At 32.8% G+C, this 27,394-nt stretch overlaps 1 protein-coding gene across 1 annotated transcript; it reads right to left on the reverse strand.

Moving 5' to 3' along the window:
* Positions 1-1,994: 1,994 nt before the first annotated feature.
* On the reverse strand, positions 1,995-27,017 carry LOC131853418 (eukaryotic translation initiation factor 5B). The gene is made up of 18 exons (XM_059204301.1): positions 26,808-27,017; positions 26,662-26,721; positions 25,786-25,943; positions 24,098-25,269; positions 23,850-24,017; positions 23,241-23,375; positions 22,657-22,875; positions 22,256-22,369; positions 21,483-21,710; positions 20,734-20,916; positions 19,948-20,109; positions 19,570-19,700; positions 18,888-19,020; positions 18,513-18,620; positions 17,524-17,688; positions 16,745-16,852; positions 15,149-15,310; positions 1,995-3,535 (listed from the first exon to the last, which is right to left on the reverse strand). Exons 1-18 carry the CDS (start codon positions 26,852-26,854, stop codon positions 3,428-3,430), a joined length of 3,561 nt encoding a protein of 1,186 aa, XP_059060284.1. The 5' UTR covers positions 26,855-27,017; the 3' UTR covers positions 1,995-3,427.
* Between the last annotated feature and the right edge of the window lie 377 nt (positions 27,018-27,394).

Consider the following 27,394-nt stretch of genomic DNA (forward strand, 5'->3'; position numbering starts at 1 on the left):
AATATTTTGAATCACTTCACTGTAACAATCACAGGCACAAAACACTTTTTCGATGATCGAAGAGAAATATTTTTCTATCACTCGACTTCCAACATATGCATGGAAAGTTCCTTCCATGAGGAAGTGTGCGGCGAGGTTTGAACTGAACTGGTTCCTGTAGCGAGCTCTGTAGCCCGCGCACGCGCCCTCCAGCCCGGGGCGTGACCTAGACCCTGAAAACGCCACCCTCTTGCCCACGCAAAGCTCGTTACCATAGCAACCAATTCAAATTGCATTTGTGTCAAGAACACATTTTTCTTGTGCATATTTTGAAGAAGTTCCTGAAATGTATAGATCATGGTAACTAGATGGATTGTTCCTATCAAATTATTCAGAAAATTTGATATTGCATAATATATGTCACGCGGAAGCGCAATCAGGAAAGTGGAGCGGCTAGTGCTTGCTCCACCCAACCAACGATGTAGCTTGCACGGCATTGGTCTTCCCCAGGAATGGAATGAGGACTGCTGGCCTTCCGGGCGAAACATTATTGACGACAAACAACATCCAGCTAGGTTTCGAACCTATTACGTCGTCATTGCCTAAGTACACATATAGAGTCGCCTACTTCAGTGAGTAGGTATGCATATATTATATAGTGCAACTTGAAACTTGGATCAAGTTCCACTCACATATGTATATTTATACATTTTATGTATCTGATGGACAATGACAACTGGACCATAATAATTAGTAAGTATCAGAAGTTTTATTGCATCACTCATATGTTGCGAGTAAGAACTAAGGCGCTATCGTCGTGTCGTGTTATTTGGTGTATGCTTATAATTAAAACATATTAATGTAGTACCAATTTCAACTTTAAAATAACATAGAGTCATCTGTTATTTTAGGGTTGAAATTGGTAGAACAGTGTTCTTTGTCCTGACGTTATACAAAAGCTAACGTTATGATAGGCAGAAAAAAAACAGTTATACAAGTAGAATGGTAAATATGTTGACGGTCAATCTAAGGTATATAGTTAACCGTCAGCTATATATATTTATGACCAATAAAACCGAAAATATTACCAAATACATAGCTAGTTGCTCCTATGCCTTAACTCACTTTAACAATTTGCTTGACGTCAAAGAAGTCGTTATAAAAATTAAATTATGTAATCATCACGAAAAATGGTTTGGTTAAATGATTTAATTATATTATTACTGAAATTACTGTGTAGTTAAAAACCTACGAGTAAACGTATAAACCAATAAATACTTTACTGTCGCATTGTGATGCTGTCCCTCAATATTATAACCAGTGATTCGTGAAGAGGTACTCGCATGCTCTAAGAGCCTTCCACTATTGCTTGATCATGAAGTCGGCCAATATATCAAGGCTCTTCTTAGTTTTATACTAAGAAAAATATAAAGATATTGTTCGCGAATGGCATGTTGTATGCTGTGCTTTCATATTTATAGAATAGAATAGAAAATCATTTATTCAAATAAACTTACATTGAAGCACTTTTGAATAGTCATAACATTTTTTTTATATTATATTATATATATATATATATATTTTATATATATTATAGCTATTTTGTTCTATTCTATTCTTTTACATCCTATATTTATCGCAATAATAGAACTGTGATGTAGTCCAAAACAGTTCTATGGTACATCAAATTTCACTTGTTACATATGTAAGCGTAGTTCATGTTCAATTCTTATAGTATATATTATTCTGTAATACTAGTTTTATTATTAGACAATTATTTTCTATTAGTTCTTGATATATATTTCAGGTTAGATTCTGTACTTGCATATTGAGAAAACATTGTATTGGTATTTTAATTACCATACCATTACCCTAGAAATTGTACCCGAGTTGTTCGATCTATATATTTATATATCCATATTTTTTTTATTGTATTGATATTGCGTTACTCATCTCTAATGATGCAAAGGTTGTCAACAGAATGTCAACACCAAAATGGTAGGAAATGAGGAGAGACAAAAAAAGACGAAAATATATTAAGTAGTTTAATAAAATTTCTTCAATATAAGAATATGTCCGATTCCATCTATATAATACAAAGCATTTCAAAAAGGGAAAATACCTACGTATAAAATACAACCTTCTGTACCTTCACAATGGACTCGTGTCCTGCGTTCTACACTCAAGACCAGCTTGTATCATATGCTTTACAAGAAATACTTACCCGTTCATCTTGTTCAACCGCAATTTTGTACAATATACGACCTACTACAACTCATATTCACAACATTCACACCAGTGCATTCAATTTCCATCAGATTTCCACCCAAGAATACCGCATTTAGGTGTTAGTACAAAAGGGACAATACTTGCAAATGTTAGGGATGTTTATGATTGCAAATCCACGGAACACATTATTGAGATATTTTTTAACTAATTTGGATAATGTAATAATGTCCCAATAGAAGTAACTTTATAGGTGTTGGGTAAAAAATACATGAACAAACATTTACAAAAATAGTATTAGTTAAACACCTAACATTGAGAAGATATCCTACATAATACTTCATGAAGCAACAAGAGTATAACTATACTTGGAAAATAATTTTAATAAAAATGGTTTAACGCATATTGCAATGCGTAATTAGCATCTGTTGCCTCGCATGCGGTATCTATAGGTCTTATGAACGTTTCATCTCAAGTTTGAAAGATATTATAAAACTACTGAAAGGAATAATAAAATTCGATATACATCATATAAAATTCTGAAAGAAAGCACCCTGAAGAAACAGATATTGCCCTACAAAAGACACATTTAATTACCAACGAGATCGTTTATTGCACTATAATCATTAATAATTTCCGACTACCCCCATGTGGGGTAACAGTCTTCAAGGTACATTATTTTATTGGCATGCATTACATTTTTGTAGATAAATTCATAATGAATATGTACAGATGACAGTTTTGTATAAAATAATGGAACCATAATTTTGAGATATTCGTTTCCGCACTAAAACATACATCGGGTCCAAACATCAAGATACTTAAGGTTGACAACGACAATAAATAAATAAAATGTGTATAATACTATATGTACAATGTGACTCTCATTACATTTTCTAGCTAATATTTCGAGATTTTACAACACATGGCGGTACATTTTTTTAATATTTCACGACAACGTTAGGAAAACAAGTTAGGACATTGTAAAAGAAGTAACCTCTGTGATGACGCCGTATAATTTGAGGTTAGATGGAATAGACAAAAGCTAGAACAACTAGGTATATTTCATCATTTTAAACAGAATAGAAACTAGTAGAGAGGTTTTGTTGGACATAAACAAATAATTTTGTGGGTAACACAGTCGTTATTTTAAAGGAGCCGACCCATCCTTATTTCTGCGAACGTTCTAGAACGTTTCGGGCTACTCAACACTAGGCTATGTTTAGAGGATCTGGAAGAGTTTCTTCAGTTCCACCATGAGTTGCCAATCCGTCTTGATGAGGTCGTCGCGGAAGTAGTCCTTGCAGGCGTCGATACTTGCACGCGATATCTGTATCAAAAAACAAACATTACTCATTAAACAAAATGTTTAATATACCTATGATTTGTACGATATTTTTGTATATGCTGTGTATAATACACATGCATACACCAGGTATGCGAGTGTGTGCGCGTGCATATAAATGGGCTAACCACAAGAAATTATGTACTAATTAAACAATACAAAACATATTTTATGTATCATTTTAAATAGTTTTCAAATTAAACCATTTGTTGAAAAATACGTTATGAAAATGAACACAGGTTATATGTTATGTATGTTTTATGTCAGTTCAAGGAATGTCGACACTAAGTATCCACATCATTGCTTAATTAATTTACAAAAGAATTATAACATTGCCATTATTGTTAACACAAACGAGGCATACGGTGAAATAAATATTGTTACAGCAATGTTACCAATAAATTTCTTATGTTTACATATAAATAATCGAATCCAACCAACGAGCGCATTTGTCATTCAGAAACGTTGTATAAATAATTACTACAGACCGCCGTTGTATTAATAAATATCCTAAATTTAAACTCCAATCTGTATTCTTATAATTATGTACAATCTCATTTGAAAACAAAGTTTCTAGTCAGTTCTTCGGTAGATTTGACTTTCCATAAATGTCTGTATTAGACAATTATTATAGTTTTATTTCATTAGAAAATCATTTAAAATCCTCACACAGTAATGATACAATAAATAAGGTCCACACAATTTCAAGAGGAATAACCGAAGAAATATACAGAAAAACATACAGCCTCCTTGAATCACCATCTTATTTAAATCGGTTGAAAACTACAAACGCATTAATCTAAAAATATTCCGGATGTGTCACTTGTACCACTAAATATAACTGGAGCATGAGACATTTTCATCTAGGAGAAGTTGTATATTGAATACAATTTACATAAATAAAACATAAATATAGTAAAAATTGTAAACTTATCGCCATAACTATATGTTATATGACAAAATTTAATTGCAGCCTACTGAGACATCCGCAAAAACTGGTTCCGGAGGCTGACACGCCAAAAATAGCGACTCGCGTTGAATGTACAAGTGGTTCATTCAGGTCGACCCACTTTGGGGCGCATCGATTCAGCTCTTGGAGGTGAATGGGGCTATGACGTCATAGAGAAAATAGGACAGGTTGTGCAAGCAGCGAACTAGGTCAGAAGCACCCCTCGCGCCGCTGCGACCTCGCTGCAGCCGCTCCAGGGGCCCTCGGCAACGGCATTGGGCCGAGCCCAGGAACCACATTACAGTGGAATATTGAATGTCTATTTTTAGAACAGTGAATGAAGGCTGTGCATTCGACGCAGGTATAAATATGGTACCATATTAAGTAAATATAGTGAAAAAGACATAATATTAGGTGATAATCAATCAATAATGTATGTACATACATGTAGAATGATTTTATTTTAAAATTATAGTATAAGGAAAATTATCTTGATACAGGATAATAATAAAAATCAAGGACATTACAATTATATATGTGTTTATTTGTTTAAGTTCGATTTTATGATCCATAACATCGTAGTAATAGGATTGAGTAGAGAAGAATTTAAACTATAAATAACGTAATTTATGTATGTGTCAACCACTGCATGGACGGCTGGTTCTATTACAATAAAACAGTAAGAAGCAACTTACGATATTACTTGTGTAGTATAGAAACAATTAATTTATATAATTTCTCATGTGGGGCTGCAGATGAATAAATATCGATCTTTTATATTTTAGGTTCATAAAAACTATTGGACTGAATGCAATATTAACATGTAAGCCTACGCACATAATACTAAGCCTTACTTTAGGTATTCTGGAAATTATTGAAATACATTCCCATTCCCATTCTAACTGATATCCGGAAGGTAAAGTATTTCTTATTCAATATTCATTTATTTTTTTATTATATTGTAATTTCTATATTAATATTTTCAAAATAACTATACCGAACTAGTAACATTTATAACTGCATTTCTATTTCAAGTCTACCCATTTTAATCTTTCATAATGAGAGACAAAGCAAAATTGTCATAAAAACAATTTACTTTACAGCGATATAGTGTTCTATAACTATAATAAATGTATAAGTAGGCACTTCATCAATGAAACCGTACTGCGAAATATCAATGGATCACCTAGAATGAGTTTGACCCGGTCATTGAGCGTGTGTGCAGAGAATGCGGCGACACGCAACTGTTCGCATGTGTGCCTCCTTGCGTTTTCTACCGATAACATAGCAATCCCACCCTTAAATACTTAGCTACAAGAGTCATAAAACAATGTATAGCCTACGATGGCTTAGATGTCATCAAATGATAGAGCTTTATGAATAAGTAATTTTCTTATATATTTAGCAATGGTGGCTACAAGGACGTCAAAAGCAGCCATCAATCATAGCCGCCCACATGCTAAACTTAGCGAACGCACGGAATTAATCGATTATCTTATTATTAAAACTAATATATAAGTAGCTATGTAAGTAAGGAATACTAGAAACGTACATAACCGGCTCTGTGTCACCGAGTACGAGTTATCGAAACACTCTAAATCCAACCAAAGACAATTTTTTTAATGTAACTGAAATGGCAAAAATGATAGATAGTGGTAACTGTGGATATAGGTCACAGTTACCACTATCTATCAAATTTTTGCATGAACAGTACAATGAACATCAAGTTATCATGTGACGCCCGTGATACCACTCATCTGTTGCCATTCCGGAAGACTAAAACCTTTTTATCCTGTAATTTATTTGTCTTACTTCACTAAAATACGTGTCATAAAACAAGCTGCGGCTGAAATAGAACTTAGATACTCATACAGACGACTTTACAAAGTATACTTTGGCAAAAAGAAAGGTTCGGATCGATCTCAACGCCATAGATACAGCAAATATATAAACCCGTCCACTCTCACCAAACATTATGATGGATTAAACAAATTAGGAAACTAGTGTTGCAATAGAGATGTTCGCAAAACGAGTTCGCCAATTCCAAAACGAGCCTCGAAAGCGGGAGCTTTCTGGTAAAACTAATAATGTATATAACTTTGCTCATTAATCACTTGTTCATGAAGTAGTTGGATAATGAAACTCTTTTGGGAGTGAATGTGGACATGATCAAGCCGTGAACAAACACTCACCTAACGCATGGAAAGCTGTGACGTCACGATCCAAAAATACTGCGGCCTTCGCACGGGTGACGGGGAACATCCGAGTTCAATCGGCTTTTATGTTGTTCACGCGAACATTACATACACGTTATTAACAAAAATATCGGAGACAAGACAAGGGCGACTATTATATGTACAGAAATACATACAGTGGGATAATTATAGCATATTCGGCCAAAAAAGGTATAGCTCTGTGACTCGGTAGAAGGTGGTCGGGCAACCCTAAGTGTACCTATATTGATGTTTGGATTGTAAAAGTAATGTAATTGCAATATTAAATTGGACGATTAAGTAAATAGCCTGATTCCAATTTTTTAGAATAAAATTAAGGATTTATAAACTCATCATCAAACTCATCTCAAAGGTAATTATAAAAAATGGTATATGTAGTAATAATATTTTAATGATCACTAATATATTAGTTATAAATGTAATGTTACTGTAAAAGTACCATTACTAATATGTAATGTGTTACGAATATGAACAATGACAATAACAAAATAATATTAATTTGATTTAAAATATTTGATGCGATAAACTCTTGTGAATCAAGTACCAAAGATTCTGGAGAGAAATTTCTAAACAAGACCAAAACTGACCGCTTTCAATTGACCGACGAATCATCTAATCTGAAACTTCATTTCGTACCGTGCTAAAATGTGTTACCGTGACCTTCAAAATAGCGATCACACAAAGTAAAGAAACAACTAAATATAAAGCTAATATACTATTAATTTGTTTGAATTTCATTGCAAATCATCGCTTTATAATGTATCTTTAATCGTATCAAATAAGTCAATCCTAAATGCATTTATATCCATAACAATTCAGTCATTATTAAATAATAGATATCCTGATCATCTACACACAATACTGCATTTATATTAGCTATTTCACTAGTTACAGCGTAATACCCAAATGTATGTTTTATAATGTCACCAGCATCGATATCGAATACATACATCAATAAGTACATACAATACTATTATTAGCAATATCTCAAGCTGCACCGAGTGTCCCTCGTCCCGCGATGTCAACTTCCCCTCGACCTAGTGACCTGTACCGTCCCCCTCCCCTGCACTTCGTTCACCCTGCTGCATGCGATCAATGGATGTGTGGGGAGGGGATCCATTGATGCAAACCGCTGTTTGCATTGATATTGTAGAGTTGCAACCATGAATGAAAATTCCTCAATTGGGTTTAGGCGCAAATATAATGTATTTCTTTTATCCAACATATCATTCTTTCACTGCATATCAATAAAACATTATAAACATCCGGACTGCACGACTTTGAGATATTACAATCATTTCACTATTTTCAACCTACATCGATGTAACAAAATATTTAATTGGATTGTATCCAGGTAATTTGAAAGTTTGCACTGTATTTACAAAAAAAAATTACCACGTTATGATAATACCTTTTGCACAGATCGCAGATTAGTTATCCAATGATGGAAATGGCAATAACAATTATTCTATTATTGCTACAATTTAAGAGTTTCAAAAACCAAGATTTTAGTAGTAGCATGATCACTCTCGTAATGATTCAATAATTCTCGTAATCATTCTCTGTATGATTCTGTATATCTAATGTATTCAATACATTGTATTTTTTTCTTATAATGTCTTTGTAGGGAACTGTAATGCGCGAGTCCAACATAAAATAAAGCTGCCCATTACTGGCTAGTTTAGTGACGTAGAAGCATGTTCGTCTTTGTGTTTTTGTTTTCAACAAACTATTACAAAGAAAGAAAAGTACCCATATCAGGCTACGTCTAGGTTAAAATTAAATGTGTTTCGATTATTTTTATATTGCAATAGGTGTTTGATTATATTATAATTTTGTCATAATTGTTAAATCGGTTTTAATATGACACCTAATATATTTGGACCATAGCAAAACCAAAATATGACGTCATTTGATCTGCGAGACCGAGAGAATCTGGAGATGGAGCGCAGTGAAGCGTTTAGCGCTGTAAGTGAGAGTGAGAAAGCTTCAATTCGAAGTAACTGCGATTACGAATTTGCGAGCACTTAGAAACAGTATTCTTTATTATTCTGAGAACTGTTCATTATGTGTTCAGTCAATAAAAAATAATAAAATACACATTAGATAAATAAGTGAAGTGGAAAATGAAATGAATAAACCGAGTAATTTTTATTTTAGAAACTTTTTATCAACAGCCTTATAAATATAGAAATATAGTCTGAACACTATATTCAATATAAAATTTCTTAGACCGCAGTATAAAAAAAAAGTTCATAACATATCTAATGAAGGGTTGGACTTCATGAAATTATGAATTAATCATTAATGTTCGCTGATGCAGGTTTGATTAGTATAAATCGGATATTTTAACCGCTCCAAACATACAGCTGCATGTAGAATATTGTGTTCAAATTTATCGTAAATAACAGAAATTGAATTTTACACAGGCTCGGAGGAGAGCCATGTTATGTAGAGTACAAGAGTATTTAACACGTGGATTGAAAAAGAGAGGACAACCAAAACAATGGATGGATTGGGTGGAAGGTCATATGTATTCAAGGAAAAAACTATATAATTTGTTAGTTGTTTATATATTAATATATTTTTATTATTAAATGGATTGTAACAAACTCTATAGTTATTTTACACACAAATATAACATGGAGAATGTAAACCGAGATGCAACAGCACAAAACAAACTGCGACACACATTTCCGTTCTATTCTCGATTGCAAACATACTGTTTAGGTATTGCGGCGGACAAGTAAATAATCCTATATGAATGTGTTCCAATAATAGCGTGTCAATCAGTGACATTTGTCTAGCACCAGAAATAGTATCAATATCACACGCTGAGGACACCATTCAAGAATGCTGCCAACTTGGTTGTTTCTCTCCGTATTTGGGGAATTTTATGACGACGCTGGGAAGAAATGTTTACGGAATTGTGAGGTGGAAATTGAATTATAATACTGTGTGGCGCCCCCAAAAAAAGAAATGACTGTACTACTAACTATTAATACCAGTAACTGACCTACAAAAATAAGAACACATAATTTTAAACAAGAAACTAAGTAAAGAAAATTCCTCAGTTTCACAAACCCATCGAAGTATTCAATAACCAAAGACAAGCTGACAAAAAAATAGGTCGTCAGATTAGACAACTTTCTCTGATGATTTTCTTCAAAACCTACTTTTTGGGGAGGCAAACATTTTGAGGCGATAATTAGATAGTCATCTGGCAACACTCCCGTTCAGTGATGCGTTCGACATCAGTCATAGGCCACAGACCGCCGCCCCCGCGTCAACTAATTCGATATACAGATAAAATCAAGAATGAACAGTGACAGAACAATAGGTATTTATAGACGAAGTAAATCTACACACAAGAGTAAAACTAACCCGGCAAAGTAAAATACTTCATACTAATAATTGTTTATTTCTCTATTATATGTTCTCTATTACATTCTGTCTTAACAATTTTCTAAAAAAACTGAATCCGAAAACTAAAATAAAATAGGACTAAATACTAATTAAAAAAAAATACCGAATAGAGAACCTCTTCCTCCTTCTTTGTAGTTGGTTAAAAACACTTTTCAATTCATTTTTTATGTAACTGGAATTGATATCAAACTGCCATAACTTCTGTGGTAAGGAGTAACTGTAGCATATATTTATGAACATCACTACTGGCATTACGTCATCATGTGATGCTAGTACTTCTCCTGAGTTACAAATTCTGGAAAACTACTTCATACACAGTTTCACTACCGTATGCCACCCTGCTACCGAATCACAGCCTACAAAACACTATGGGCGAGACATCCATGAGACGATTCTGTACAAAATCACCATCACTTTTTTCTTTTATGGATGATAATGGAATGGAGCGTCCGCCTGCGCTATCGGTTTACACTGGCGGAGCACCAGTGGAGGATGATACGATGAGCATGAGTCAGGTCAGTTATCCCATCGTGATACCATCACTTATTAGAAAACATCAAACAGACATTTAATAATAAAAAGAAAAACATACCTCAAACATTCAATTTAGAAAAAATAATTTTTGGGTTTGCCAGATAATGTTGCCGAGTATAGGATCGGCCGGCCTCGGTGGTCCAGAGGTTATACCACACCCACGCCTTACGATGATCGTGGATTCGATTCCTCGCACAGTATAAACATTTCTATGATTGTTTATATTGGTCTGGGTGTTTCCTATGTATATTATGTGATGACACATACAGATCGTGCCTCCGTACTATGTAATTTCACTGGTATACCTCACACTTAAACTTGTAGACTATTCTGAATTCTATTCACATACACAAAGAATGCAAAATATTTTGTAGTGCATATCGCCTGAAAGTCTAGAAAGCGATCGAGATGCGCGATCGGAACTCGCAATCGCCAGTCATTGCCGCGAGACTGGTATCAACTATCTGCCTAGTTACATGCACTATTATATAAATAAAAGTTTTCCGAGAAGAAATTCCAAGCGTAGTGCTTCCGAAACGAAAACAGAGTGATATCATAGTTTGATTATAAACGTACATAATTGTTCTCAGTATAGAAGGACATTTGTTAGTAACAATGCATACGATATACAATTTTACGAATGGGCACCTTCGGTCCCCCGTACGATTCAAACAGGGATCGAAATTATGACGGCCTGAACTGAACTTCGAATCCCCAGCGGTGCCTTCAGAGTTCAGACTAAAGTCGTATCCGTCAGTCGGGAGTTGGCCTAAGCTGCCCCATGAGTCCTTCCGTCCCTCCTATCGTCCGATTAAGCAGTTGGAAAAAATGTTACAAATGGGAAAACAATACTGTCTTTTTTGTACGATTTGAAGTGGTTATCAGTTCACCACCTGATGTACTTTTTTTAAAATATTTTTTCTTCTTCCATAATTTGTGGCCGTGAATGATATTCCATTGTCAGATTATTAGATATGTATTTATTTATTGTTTATGTATAGTAATAGCTACATATATGTATATGTGTGTATACATATATGTAGCTATGTATTCATATACATATTTGTCCATTACATCATTTTTATTTATATTTGCACCGCCAACAATTATTCTCTGCACCACCTACGGTTGACTGGTAGATGATGCCGCATGGTGTTAGGTCCACCACAAGTACTTTGAAATTATGGGCATTAATGTTATTTAAATAAATAACCTATCGCAAAGAAGGGATCAATGTATAATTGAACCCAGGGCCGCGCCGCCCTTGTGTGCGAAGTGTCTGCCCTACACAGGCGCCATGGCAATAGGGGCGCCAAATTAAATGGCAACGACAATTATTGAAATTATTTTTTTACACAAGATATTTGTTATAGTCGAGCATCAATAGTAGGTACAAGTCTCCCGACAACATTCACGATTGATTAAACATTACACTTGAATTGAATATATCAACCAATTTAAAAGAATGTATTCATTTCGAAACACGACGACACACAAATAGAAGTGCCATATATTTGACGGCTTCGGTGATCTAGTGGTTTAACACACCGCCGTCAGATCGTCGCGGGTTTGATTCCTCACACAGTAACTCATTTGTATTCATGAGTATGATTGTTTGTATCGGTCTGGGTGTGTACTATGTATATAATGTAAGTATTTACATAAATAAAATGTATTTATGATTCAAATGTTCGTCGTCGAGCAAAATAGCTTTATCTTATATATAAAATTCTCATGTCACAATGTTAATTACCATACTCCTCTGAAACGTCTTGACCGATTTTTATGAAATTATTTGCATAATTAGTAGGTCTGAGAATTGGCTACTGTCTGTTTCTCATGTTTTTCATACCCCTAAGTGATAAGGGTTGTCCACCCCTAACATTATTTTTTTGGCAAAATTTTTTATTTGTATATTTTTATTATGTGTAATTAAAAAATACATACAACCCTAAATTTTCACACTTCTAGCATCAACCCCTATTTTTTAATAGCGATTTTAATGTATATATCAAAGCAAAGTTTGCCTGGATAGCTAGTTTACCATAAAATTCTTCGTGTTAAGACACGGTTAACAATATAAATAATATTTATATCAGTTGCCTAGTACCCATAAGACAAGATGTATATATCTTGGTAATAGATGGCGCTGTGTGAACTGCCATGGGAACAATGTCGCTGTAGGCGCCGAAAACTGACTCATATTACAAGACATAGTCTCCTTCTATCTGTGGGCTAATTATGTAACACGATATGAAATTGTTTCTGTTGAAGTTGTGATGCAATATGAAATCATTTCAATTTAAAAAATGCGATCAAGTAAGGTCGAATGACCGCAACATAAATCATTTCTATCGATAAAACACTACTATGAAGTTGCAGCGGAATATTGTTAATCCGACCAATTTAAAAAGTCAGTACATTAGATAGCTTATACCTTTAGAGGGATACATTTTAATTTATTGGGTTGTTACACTAGTTGGTTGATTTGAAACAATTTTTATTGCGTTCAAAAATTACAAAATATACTGCAGCGTTCACTTGTTCTTTTATTTTAATTTTATTAATAGACATTTAATAAAATAAAATAAAGAAAGTCTATTCTATTCTAATGAAAAAATAAGGTTAATAATTTTGAATATAAAAGCATATTTTATACAAACTATTTATAATCATTAATAATATTAATCTAACCTACAAATTAAATTTTCTTTTCTGCTATAGATACCTAGGTAAGTACGTAGGTATCCATATAAATTTAAAATGATATGGGCACATCTTTTTAAAGTTGTACATAATTGTAAAAACTTTAAACAAATAAATTTATTTACTTTAAACAAATCACAGAGCATCATAAACGTTGTATTCCGTTCACAGAGCACAGTATTCATTGAAATAGTTTTTTAATTATATTAATATCATAATCAACCCTAATTTTATATTAAACATTTACTCTAGTTAATACAACATTCTATGTGATTTGGGACGAAAATAAAATATCGAATTGGCAACACTGATGTCGTGTTGTGAGTCGTGACAATTTTCCCATTTTAATAAATTTAAAACCTTTTCACGACTTTCTACGTAATATTTAATATAATAAAAATATATGTAATACTGAAAATTACCAAAACAAGATAAATAATGCTGCTAATGCTGATATTTTAAAGATTGTAACCAAAAGAAACACCTTCTAAATTGTTTCTCATAATGTAAAAACCGTTTCAATTCCACGCTGTCATTTCGGCAAAATAGCGATTACGTGACGTTGCAACGAGGTTACTAAATCGACATTCGATAGAAATAATTTTTATCGATATGTAAAGTTGCGTTTACGTTGCAATGCTAGTTGACAGCGTCAAATGGCGTCTATATGATCGCATTATTGACAGATGACGTCATTTTCACTACGTTACATACGAAAATCGTTGCGAACGAAGTTACATAATTAGCCCACTGTTCCCTTAGTGTCAACGAATTATAAACTAAAAAAAATATTCGGCGAGCTAGCAACAATTTTATTTTATTTATTTATTTCAGTCTACTAATGACCCATATTATAAATATTAACAGACCATTTAAAACTGTTGACTTGGGTCTATTTTCTAATAATATTAAATCAACGAGACACCAATTTTATAAACCCCTTCTTTGAAATATATATAAAAAAAAGAATATATCTAACCCAGGCATATTCAGGTATGAATATATATTAATATAAACTCATTAAATATTTGTTGCTGTAATCTTGTTTTTTTCCTAACACTTTGTAATATCGATTTGTGTTCCCTTTATGTATAGTGATGTCGTATTTAAAACTATTATTCTGTTGCTATTTGTGAAAGCCTGTTAGTGATTTAGTTTGTATTATAAATTATTTCAATATATATACAGTATAGCCTTGGTTTTCCTATAATAAATAAAGAAGTATATTTACATAGTATATATTCAGCGTGTACATGTTTTCAAAACGAGGATAAATGTATTCGGCATAAAATAGAAAATTTATATGAAAGGAAAAACTCATAATTTTTCGCGGCGCGGTGAGTAAGGGGTAGCTTTTGTATGACACTCATTATCGTAACGACCAATACCAATTTTCTTCAAACTTTGCAGAATTATAAGTAGTAAGATAGAGTTAACTTAACATTACTCAAATACTTTAGTTTCAAATCAAAAACATTGCTGAAATAATAAAGCTGAAAACTCGATTTTTAAGTATGTGATATATTTTTTAATATCATATCTGTAATTTTCCATACTTCATAGAAGAGAAAATAAAATGTAAATATGTATATTAATCATATTCGGCAACGCGCACATGACATCCGTAGTGTTTCAGGCATCCATAGGCTACGTTAACCATTTACCATCAGATGGTATAAAAAGTGACACTATTTGTTTTTCAGCAGTCCGGTAAACCTGATTACTATAATGATAATTATAAATAGTTACCTTGCTGATTAGCATATCAGTCTCGTCGAAATGTCTGCCGAACATCTTCGGCGACTCGCCGGGTATCGGGTCTATTTTGATGCAGACCTCTTGTCCCTTGCGTGCCGACTCCACTTGTTTGTGGTTCACTTCAATTGATGTCACTATACCCAGCTCCACAAACTGTACAACAACACAATTCTCATCAATTCATATTCACCCTAGTGGTTATCACAATAACGATGAAATTGTTAATACACTTCTCGATGGCGTGCCATATTAAGTACAGTTGAAAACTGGAACATTGTTATCATCTAGAACTTTCCTAGAGATCTATTTATACAATTATTTTTGATCGTATAATAAATTGAAATTGTGTTTGTAATTCGAGTCGAGGTTTCCTGAAGTATATGAGGATGTTGAATCGTATTCTATATACGCTGTAGATCCTTTTGAGTTACTATATACATTGTATTTATTAAAAAAATACTTTAACTTTCAACTTGAATATTGAAGTTTGTTGATAAGAAATACATAGATAGAAGCATTCACCCAATTTGTGTATGTGTAAGTACATGCCTAACATTTTTTGTTAGTGACTTTTAAAATAATATATACTTATGTTAATTCATATTGTTACTTTTGTAATTAAGATTTAATAATAATCTATATAATAATAATGATGTAATTTTCACTTGCAAAGGTTTGGATGGGGTGATAGATTTAGATAGATAGAGGGTGATAGAGACCCCATCAAAGGGAGCATACTAAAATAAATAATAGTAATTTACCTTTCTATATTCAAATACCAATATTGAGTTATAAAAATACATACAAACTTGCGCTTTAGGCATTGGTAAGATGTAAGCGCTAGTTCTCGCTGGTTATAGGCATTTCGATTATAGACGAAATAACATTTAGACAATTACAATGTTTGGACAATGATAGTATTTCATTCAAACTGTTTCTTAGTCGATTGACAGATTAGGTATGATACGAGCGGTGGCATGTTACAATTTAGATACTTTATTCATATCCTACATATATACAGATTTCATAACTATACGTAAGTACTTATCAATGTTGCCCTTAATTAACATTTAAAAAAATTCTATTCAAAATTTTCACCAATAAACTTTTTATTTATAGAAAATATGTTTATATTTACAATCAATTATTAAATTGCGCCGCCCTATCTCTCATCAGCGCGACAGTAGAGTGGTAGAGAATGCCATTAGACTTAAAGGCCGCCATGTATACAATTTTGTGCGCAAAAGAATAAATAAATAAATAAAAATGGTTTATAAAACGTGGAAATTAACGAAAGGAAGGAATTTCGCGTTAGAAATTCCTCGAAACTAATCTACACATATTCATGTATAATAATGGCGAAAAACTTAAAATATTATAACAATTATGTTCATTTTTCACTATAATAATTACATCAAGTATATTTAACACTTATGTATTGTACAAGATAATAGATTAATATTCATGTAATTATTATAAAACTGATACTGATACTGAACAGACAATATACTCAATATATTATTTGTTCAGGAGTGTTACAATAATTATATGAACATGATTCAAATTGCAATAAAAAAGAAAAATTACCTCTTTACTAGGTACACAGATGGGCGTGCCTTCTTTCACAATTCCAGCTTCCACCATAACACCAGCGACGATGGGATCACGAGAGTTGAAGACGAATTGAGGTAGCACCTGCATATAACAATATTTATTCAAGATTTGTGTCGGTTGTAAAATAAAAAGCAAAAAGGCACTAGAAACACACTTTTATTACCATTTCAATCAGTTCAGTAAACATTTCAAATGTTAACGATTGTTTTGAAAAGAAATGTCACTTATTTTTTAAAACGAAGCTAACGTCTAACACGCTTAAAAATTAAAATCGCGTCGATGTGGTAATTGTGATTAATTATATTTTAACCAACAAAATACATGTTGAAAAGTTAAGTTTAAACATATTATGATATCACATAACGTGTGAATTGGGCGTTACTTGATGTTGTTTCATGTGCTTTTCCTGTATATAGACCACGATTGCAACTATCAGATGGGTCATTAATTCTATTTGTTATTCTAATGATAAATGAGCATGAAGCCAGGTTAGCTAGCCCATCTAGGCAAATGACAATTTACCAGGATGGTTTCCAGGTGAAACCTGACATGGTACACCACAAGCTATTGGGTCCAAATTTCTAACAATCCCCCTCTCCCTCTAGCGTATACTGTTACCACAGACGGATGCAACATTGCATTATCATCCATTATAAACATGTTTTATCTATAGGTGAAAGAATGTTTAAAATAGTTTAAGTTTTTTGTGTTTATTAGGATATTACAACCAAATATTAGTTCAGACAAATTACCTTCAGTTTGCACGGGAAGACAGCAATGTGTTTGAATTCTTCACGTTTTTTCTGTTTCAGTTCCTCGCGGTATGCGGTGAACTTGTCGAACAAATGGTAAATTATGTCCGCCGCGAATATCTTCACGCCGAGCTGGTCCGCCATCTCTTGAGCATCGCGTTCGATCTATTATGGTGTACCATTTAAAATTTACAATTATTCTTCTTACTAAAATTATATACGCGAAAGTTTGTGAGTGTGGATGGATGCTTTCACGCAAAAACTACTCAATGGATTTTAATTAAACTTTGCAATAATATACCTTATACAGAGGCTATATATTAGACTCGGGTGAAACAGCGGCCACAGATAGTTGATAATAAAATAAGAAGTGATATTGTAAAAGACAATGTTAGAATATTTATATCAGAAAAATATGCCATTAATGTAGGAGAGATAGTGTTTGGGATCTAATACAAATTGTATGTAGAAGGCCCTCTACATACATCTTGCTAAATATAATAAATGAGATTTTTAACACATGAACGGTCTAAATGATTCCACTTACAATTACTTACAGCTATGCATATTACAAGCAGTATTATATGATACGGTTAAAAGGAATTCTGTAGAAACTATATGTTGTAGTATTTAAAAGATAAGTGTAATCTATGCCTATAAATACGGTACAAAAAATGTTATATTGGTGTAATATAACATTTTTTACAATTTTTGTCTGACTGTCTGTTTGTTCCAGGTCAGAAATATAATCTCTGAAATGGCTGGACCGATTTTGACGGGACTTTTTATGGCAGGTAGCTGATGTAGTAAGGAGTAACAATTTTTTTAGGCTACTTTTATTTTAGAAAAATAAAGTTCGTTTCCACGCGTGCTAAGTCGCGGCAACAGAATTTCGCGTTAGAAATTCCTCGGGAACATGGCGAAAAACTTAAAATATTATAACAATTATGTTCATTTTTCACTATAATAATTAAATATATACAACTTACCTTAACATCGAAAGCTAGAATGGTAGCGTACTGAGAATCATGTTCCAACATGGCGGACGCTTTCATTACGTCTCGCTTTACAACCGGTCCTATCCTGATGGCGGAGTACTGTGAACATACATAAATGTAATACGCGTTTTATATTCACATTAAATTACATATTTCTAAAAAAGTTTCACTGACAAGAACTAATAGAAAAAATGACAAATAAAATACATCTGTACTTGTTTGTCATTTGATATAGTCTTATTCGTTGTTGAATACAAAAATACAAGAATACAAAAACCAATAATGTAATTTTCCAAGGCTATACGAAACATTGCTGCAGCTATTTCGAAATTAAAAAAAAAACGAAATTTTCTTAAAGTAACTTACAGGAATTTTACTAGTCCTAAGGAACTCCAAGAGCGCTTCGAGCGAACCTAGCGTGGAGGCCTGTACGTATACTCCGCGCTCCGACAGTTTAATGGACGACAGCGCAGTCTTCAGCTCGCGCGCCACTTCCTCCCTGCAAAGATATTTTTTTAAATATATCAGCATAGCAAACAAGTTACAACTTAATAGAGAAACACTTAAGTTTCTTGCTCGTTCTTCTGTGAAGAGCCTGCTTACCGAATGAGCGGTAGAATTAATAAAATTATATAAATATTAAAACATGCTTATATTAAGTTTATTTGAATAAACACATTTCTATTTATATGTTGATGACATGAAATATTTTGCAACGTGCGAGTCCACAAACTTGCGACCATCGGAAGTAAGACCATTGGTATGCTAAACAACTAAGATCATCGAGGTTGCTATGACGGTCAATATAAAATTGCTTTTACTCGCGATTTCCTCTCGTAATGGAATTTTACTTGTATATTATTCAAATAAATAAAAGTAGCCTAAGTTACATACATACTAAATAATGTTATGTGTATACATACATTCACATAACATTAGCTATCTGCAAGTGAAGGTTCTGTCAAAATCGATCCAGTCGTTTCCGAGTTTAGCAAAAACAACCAGACAAATATTTTAATATTTTGTTTTATCTATAGATTCAACTCACTTCAATACATCAACTTCATCCGGCTTCTGTGCCACAAGTAGATTGAGACCGGCAATAGATTTTTCTAACTCCTTCGCGGCGATTTTAACACCCTGTGCACCAATTACTTCTTTGTGCTCAATGTATGCGTTCTGTAATACACAAAAAAAATATAAAAAACATGTTTCGGCAATTTACACATACGGCAATTTGTTCACCACTTTAAAACTTTAATATTAATATAAACATTATTTGAAATATTTGCAGTCGTAAAGGGTTGCTGGTGTAATAGATTGGTGGTATAGCGGATTAATATTAGCATTATGCAATCCTTCTCTATATAAGCTACAAGTACGTAATGTTTTTGCTTATACAAATATACAGATAAATAACATTTACCTTAACCCTGAGCTCCTTCATGGGCTGCGGCATGAGCAAGGATCTGATTTGTGTAACAATGGGACCTTCAGTGCCCGCCAGCACCATGGTGTCACCCTCACGGAGCGTGCCGTTGATCAGGATTGTATCAATTGTAGTACCTAGACCTGGGATGGCTTTCACCTGGTTGTTGACAATAAATAAACCATTAATAATGATTTTTATTGATAGTTGAACTTTCAATTAATATTTCATTGTAAAAAAGAATATTATTGGATGAATATAATTAAAAGATCTCTATAGATATATAAATTTATATCTATATGTAAATTAAATAATGGCAAGTCTATTATATTTGTGAATTATATAGGATATCCATTGGTTCAATTCTGATATTGTAATGAGAAACAATTTTATGCATGTATGACGAAATTGGAAACGAAAAACGAGATATCTGTGGACAGACATAAACAATAGAAAAGGAAACAGCAAATTAATGGGAAATAGAAAGTGGAGCGATCTTCTCTTTAATTTCTTCTCGATTCTTCTATTTAATTTTATAATTCATTTTTTTAGATATTCTTCTTATAACAACATTGGTGCCGTAAAATCCAGTTTTTACCTGATTTACCCTGAAAACATTCTCATTCTCATATCTCCACTTTAGGAAGGGTATATAGCTAAAGATACAAAGACGATGTTGCATCTTTAATTCCCTTTCACTACCTATGGTACACATCATTTGTTTTCTATCAGGTGGACCACTTATTTCTTGGCTATTCCTGTGACAAAAAACCATAAACATACCTCGAGTACGGTAGCGAGAAGTTGTTGCGAGAAGACGAGCCGCTTGTGCAGTGGTCCCTCACAGGCCTGCACGATCATCGCCAGCAGGTTGCCCATACCCTCGCCTGTCACAGCGGATGTCGGCACCAGCGACACATACGTACGCGGGTCTGGGTTCTCGTAGAATAATGCTGCGTTCAGACCCTGCCCAAGGTATATTTGTCAGTTTTATGTGCTCTTTGATTATAATACATATTACAGTTTTATTATACAGACGTCTCATATACAATCTATACATATAAATAAAATTGGAGTGTGTGTTTGTAATATTGAAATAACCGTTTTTTAATACATGCATATGAATATAAATACGGTACATATACCAAAAAACCATTTTTTATATTTTTTGTCTGTCTGTTTGTTCCGGTTAATCTCTGAAATGGCTGGACCGATTTTGACGGGACTTTTTTTGGCAGGTAGCTAATGTAACAAGGAGTAACTTAGGCTACTTTTATTTTAAAAAAATAAAGTTAAATTCCACGCAGATGAAGTCCTACAGCTAGTTTTAAATAAAACGCTTGAATGTTATTTCATGAAATGTTACCTTTTCATCTCTGTATATCTTAGTATCAAACAAGGGTGTGTGGTTAACCATTACGTGGCCCGTCATATTGTTGCCGTCCCAATCACAGAAAATTAATCTTGAGATTTAGATTCTACATTTCAAGTTATAATAAAAATTCAATGCAATATTGGTCATCCAAGCATACCTGTTCTGCAAACTGGAGGATAACATCCTTGCTCCGCTTATCAAACTCCAGCTGAGTGTTAGCCTGTTGCATCTTCAGTATATCCCTAACGTCCTTCCTTTGCGCGCTCTGCCAGTCGTACAGACGGTCGATCTTATTTAACGCCACGATGAACGGTGTCTTCTTTTGTTTCAGCATATTAATCGACTCAATTGTTTGGGGCTCCAGCCCGTGCATAATATCTACTACCTACAGGAAAAAATGAAGTTTAGTGAAACATATTTTTGATTTGTTTATCGTAACAAGCTATTTTTAAATAGATGAATTGATGTAGGTACCCGACTGCTCTAATGGTATTCGTATTATTTTGTTTTTTTTTTAAATTACATAATTGATTATTTCTACAATTTTTAAAAGTAAAAAGCTTTATAAACAAGGGTAATAAAGAAAAAGTATGTGTAATAACACAATTTAAATAAGTACAACAATTACATAAAGGCAATCCATGGCTATTACTTCAAATGTTTGAGGTAGTATTAGAAATATTGCGCAATTTATTTTTTTCCTTAGCATACTTAATTTAGGACTAATCTATTAATCTATTGCCAGTATGAAGTCGTCATCTTTTCGTAATACAAAAGTTAGTCAGTTGTTAGAACATCCTGGGTAAGAAAGTTGTCAAATACAATATCATTCTATCACTAGACAGTAAAGAAACGAAAATTGTTATTGTTTAGGAATGATAAATTACTAATTAATATAAGTTATTAATATGTACAAAATAATCTACTTACAAGAATGGCAATATCGCAAAGAGAAGAACCTCTATTACGCAAATTGCTAAAGGACTCGTGGCCAGGAGTATCGATAATAAGCAGACCAGGTAGTTTGAATAGTATCTCGCTGACCTGTAATTAAATTAAAATCACATGAAGTAGGAAAAATAGTTGCGTAAGAGAACACAGTAGAAGTTCGTTTAGTTCCCGTATTTAGTTATAAAAGCATTAATCAAGTCAATGTATCATTGATGTATACATTTGATTTAAAACGTACGAGAATAATTAAAGTTTCTTTATAAAATACAAATAAAATTTAACAGTATTGAACTAAAATAACTCTCAAGTTATTTTTATTATTTCAAAGTAGGGTTTAAACAAAATAATAAATTTAATAATGTAGAAATGAAAAAGCATACCCCTTTAACATGTTTAGTTTGTTCCTTGATGTTCTCAATTGGTACATTAGTAGCACCAATTTGCTGTGTGATACCACCTGCCTCCCCGTCTTGTACGTTGGTACGACGCAACTTGTCCAGAATCTTGGTCTTACCAGTATCGACATGACCAAGCACGCATACCACCGCTGCGCGGAGGGGATTGTTGCCCTTATTGGCTTCATTCTCTTCGCGACGTTTCTATAAGATACATTTGCAGGTTCATATTAGTTTTGATTGGGCAGGAGAAGCAACACGAGAAGTAATGGTCAATATTGTAGTGTGCCAAAGTCTTAAAATTTACACTAAATTTCTCACCCTATCGGGCGATGAACACAGCATCCACCCAGATACATAAATAATACATGGAATGCCTAAAAGATGGGACAAATATCGTAATTATCATTGTTTACAACAATTTAGTAAACATCTTTCAGTATAATCATTTATGATATCGTCATTTGTATAGAATGACGACAGTTAAAAATGTCGCTTTTTGTCCTAACAAAAGAGCTAAAATTCCTAAGTAATAATTCAATATGTGAGAAAAAAAAATACTTATTTACCTCCAGTCTCTTCAGAATAAGCTCCCTCTTTTTCTGTACATCAGTCATTTGATCGTCATCAGAATCCTCGTCGGAACTAGAATCCTCATCAGAGGTTTCTTCATCGTCATCTTCAGAACTTTCATCATCTTCATTCTAAACATTGATATTACATGATTACTATCAAATGACGAAATAATTGCTTAAAACTAAAGTTTTATTCAAATAAGCTTATGTGCAGTATCATTCCTCATCGGCCTCATTTATTAAATTAAAGGTTTTAAATCATAACAACTTTAGAAATTATTCTTCATTTTTTTATCATACTCACATCACTATGTCTGCTCAACACAGGAGATATTAAGTACAAAGTACTATGAAATTCTATCAAAATAGATTGTAACTCTTTATTATTAGTTGTTATTTCAAGTTAAAAATACACCCAGTATTTTTAACTTGAAATAAGTAATGACTTAAGTTTAAGAAACATGAGTTGGAATTCTTTTGTATTCATCCTATTGTTTGAGGTTGCCACAGCAGTATTTTTTTAAATGGCTATTATCATCTAATACATTATGAAAAATAGCATAAATTATATAGATAAAAACCATGAAAGTGGTAGAACAATACCTCTTTAGCCTTATCTTGCTCAGATTTCTTTTCTTCCTTTGTTGGTGATGGCACTGGTTCAGGCTTTGATGGTTCAGCTTCTTCTTCTGAAGATTCAGCATCCCATGCATCTTTCACAGATTCATCTTCAGATTCCTTTTTCTTTTCCTCTAATTTTGGTGATTCTTCCTATTAATAAAAAAATAAAACTTGAGTTTCTTATTTTGTCATATTAAAATAACACAAATTTTTAATACAGATTTCCATACCTTCTTATCCTCTAGTTCTACTTGCATTTTCTTATCCTCAATAGGAGTTGTTGGGGCATCTTGTGACAACTGACTTTTAAGTCTTTGTGGCTTTATTCTTGTACCTGGCCTTGGAGGTTTCTTCTCTGCAGATCCAATTTCAACACCCTGTGCTTTCAGAGACTCTAACAATGCTTGAGCTCTAGCCTTTTCAGCCTTTTGTTTTGGAGTGAGTAATTTGCCTTCAGCTTTAAGTCTTTCTTTTCTCTCCTTCTCTTTTTGTTTTTTTCGATCTTTCTTTTCTTTTTCTAACCTAATAGCTTCTAATCGCTGACGTTCACGTTCCTCTTCTTGTTTAATCCGTTCTTCTTCTTCTTTTTGTAAACGCTCTTCCTCTTCTTTGACTTTTTTCAGAGCCTCTTGCATAGCAGCAATAGTTTTCTTAGTTGGACCTCCTTTTTTGGTCTTATCTTCTTTTTCTCCCTTATCACCCTTTTTCTTCTTTTTACTTCCCTCCGTTGTGACTGGTGTATCGCCTTCTCCATCTTTTTCCTCCGAATCTACTTTAATTTGACTAATATCTGCCTTAGAAGTTTCATCCTCTATTTTTTCAGTTGTTTTTGGTGCTTGTTTCTTCTCAGTTAATTCTTGTTTATTTTCTTGTTCTTTCTCTTTCTTTTTAGCTTCCTGCTTTTTCAATTTTTCCCTCTCTTTTTTTTCTTTTTTCTTTTGAGCTGCTGTTTTGATAGTTACATCATTTTCATTATCACTAGCATGGTCCTCTTCAGCATCTTTTTCTGGTTCTGTCTTCGGCTCGTCTTTTTTACCTTTCTTTTTGGATTTTGACTTTTCTTCAGTTGCCTCTACTGGTTTATCAGCATCAGGAACAACACTAGGTTCTTTTTTAACACCAGCATATTCCATTTCCAGTTCAGCCAGTACTTTTTCTATATCGTCATCACTATCATCCTTCTTTCTTTTTGATTTTTTACCCTTTTTACCAGCAGGTTCCTTTTTTTCTTGGGAAGATTTTTGTTTTGGTTTTTTAACTGTTTCTTCATCATCTGAGGAAGGTGGTGCCTCAGGTGGGGAAACATCTGCATCTTCTATTTCTAGAAGAGCAAAAGTACTTCTCTTTTCATCCTTTTTCTTGTTTTTTTTTGTCTTTTGCTCTGGTTCTTCATCAGACTCATCTATCAAAGTAACAATTGATTGGCACATTATTATGACATGTCATTATAATAATTAATATTGTCTAAGAATGTTAATTACTTTTATAAACACATTTACCAATATCCACACTTATTTAAACAATTTATATGGTGTGGGAATTAAAATTAAAATTTATTTAATGTTAACAAACTTTGTTAACAATTAATACATCTTAAATTATAATTGTTTCAAAAAACAATTTAATTATTATTTACAACCAGTATAATAATATATTCATTTATAAGTTGTGAAAGAAATATTTCTATTTACTTAATGAATTTATATCATTTTGTTTAATTCCATTAAACTTTCCGGAAACTTGACTTCTGTATTGACCTTCTCTAATAGTGATAAAATTCTGACCATTCGGTCAGTGAAGTGAGTGAATGAAGGCGGTGAGTGGAATTAAATACAATAACATAATTTCATTAAGTAGTGAAATGGACTTCCACAAAATAACATGTAATTCAATGAAATCAAAATATATGAGAATGTACCTTCACTACTAATATCTTTCTTCTTTTGAGACTTATTTGAAATTGACACATTCTTAATATTCTTTGTGACTTCCTTAACATCCTCATCTATGGATTTCTTATGTTTCGCTTTTGCTTTTGGTTTCTCACTTTCACTCTCATCTGATTCTACAGGAATTCTAAAAATTTAAATAACATTATGGGTTGACAGCTTCAATAGTTTTCATGTTTATATAATTGGTGCAGCTTATATTTAATCAATGATATATAAATAATTTTGCATGGGTAATAATAAACTACTAAAAAATTAAATGAGTTTGATAACTTGAATTTAAGTTTAAAATATTACCTATATTGTTTACTGAATATAATTTATTATTATTGTTTGAATATATTACAATCAATATGTACATTAAAAGGTATTTTCATTTAGTCACTTAAAAAACTATATGAAAAATAAAGATAATCATTGCCAATGCCATACACAAAGTAATTGCTTTTGTACTAATATGAGGATTTGCTATACAACAAATTAATAATAATAATAATAGTCTTTTTATTCATAAATATACAGTACAATTTAATACATTTAGCCCTGGCTTTCGAATTAAGTAAATCTGCATATGCAACAAAGGCCCGTTCCCTCCAACATACTATAAACTTTTTAAGTACATTTGTAGCAAAGTAATGTGAAAGGTAAAGGTGTATTTATAACAAACAGATTTTGACAAATTCATTTTAATGAATGCAGGTGCAACATGGTACAATTAATTACACAGTGTGATGCAACAATAATGTTGATATGAATCATATTATATTTTAATGTGGATTCATAAATATAGATTGGTAAAAATGCAGTAGACAGTTAACCTAAAATTGAGTAAAAAAAGTACCCACTTTTTACCCTTTTGGGCCGGCTTCACGCTGTCAATGTTTGTTGTTTCTACATCACTATCGCTGAAATATATATATCTTTATTACACACAGACAAATCATACACATTAGCAATGAACTCTGGAAACATATGTAACACTCAAACTTACCCATCATCCGCACTGGGATTTTTCTTACCCTTTTTAGCTTTTCCCATGTTATCTACGAATCGATATTAAGTCACAATTCCTATAATATAGTGTTCAGTTTCGGTATATTTAGTAATTTCTATCATGTGAAACGTAATCAATTCACTGTAATAAAAGAGCCGAAAACGATCAAGTATTCGTGTTCGTCCTTATTTCACATTCGGCACGTCACAGAAAGGGAAAATTGAAGTTAAATCCAAGACTTGAAGTCACTTATGTCAAATTGATTTGTCAAATATGTCAAGTTTAGTAAGTCTAATTTTCACTGTGACAAGTATTAGCGTCATAAAAAGTAAATATAATGGTATGAAAAGTTTTACAATAGAAAAACGGTTTCATTAGAAAATACTTTATAAGGCCGTCTCAGCACACAGAAACAGTCAAAAGTTTTAAGAATAAAATGCACCAAGGTAAAATGTGCCCCGGATGAATTGCAAGTCCCAATTATTCGAATTATTTTTGTTACCCAACATATTCCATTAATATTTTTGACCTTTGTACATCAATTAATAATATTTTGGATTGCAGATAATTCAAACATGTATTTA

Source organism: Achroia grisella, unplaced genomic scaffold (genome assembly GCF_030625045.1).
Source record: "Achroia grisella isolate CSIRO2021 unplaced genomic scaffold, CSIRO_AGI_Agris_v1 utg900, whole genome shotgun sequence".
In the NCBI taxonomy this organism is placed as follows: Eukaryota; Metazoa; Arthropoda; class Insecta; order Lepidoptera; family Pyralidae; genus Achroia; species Achroia grisella.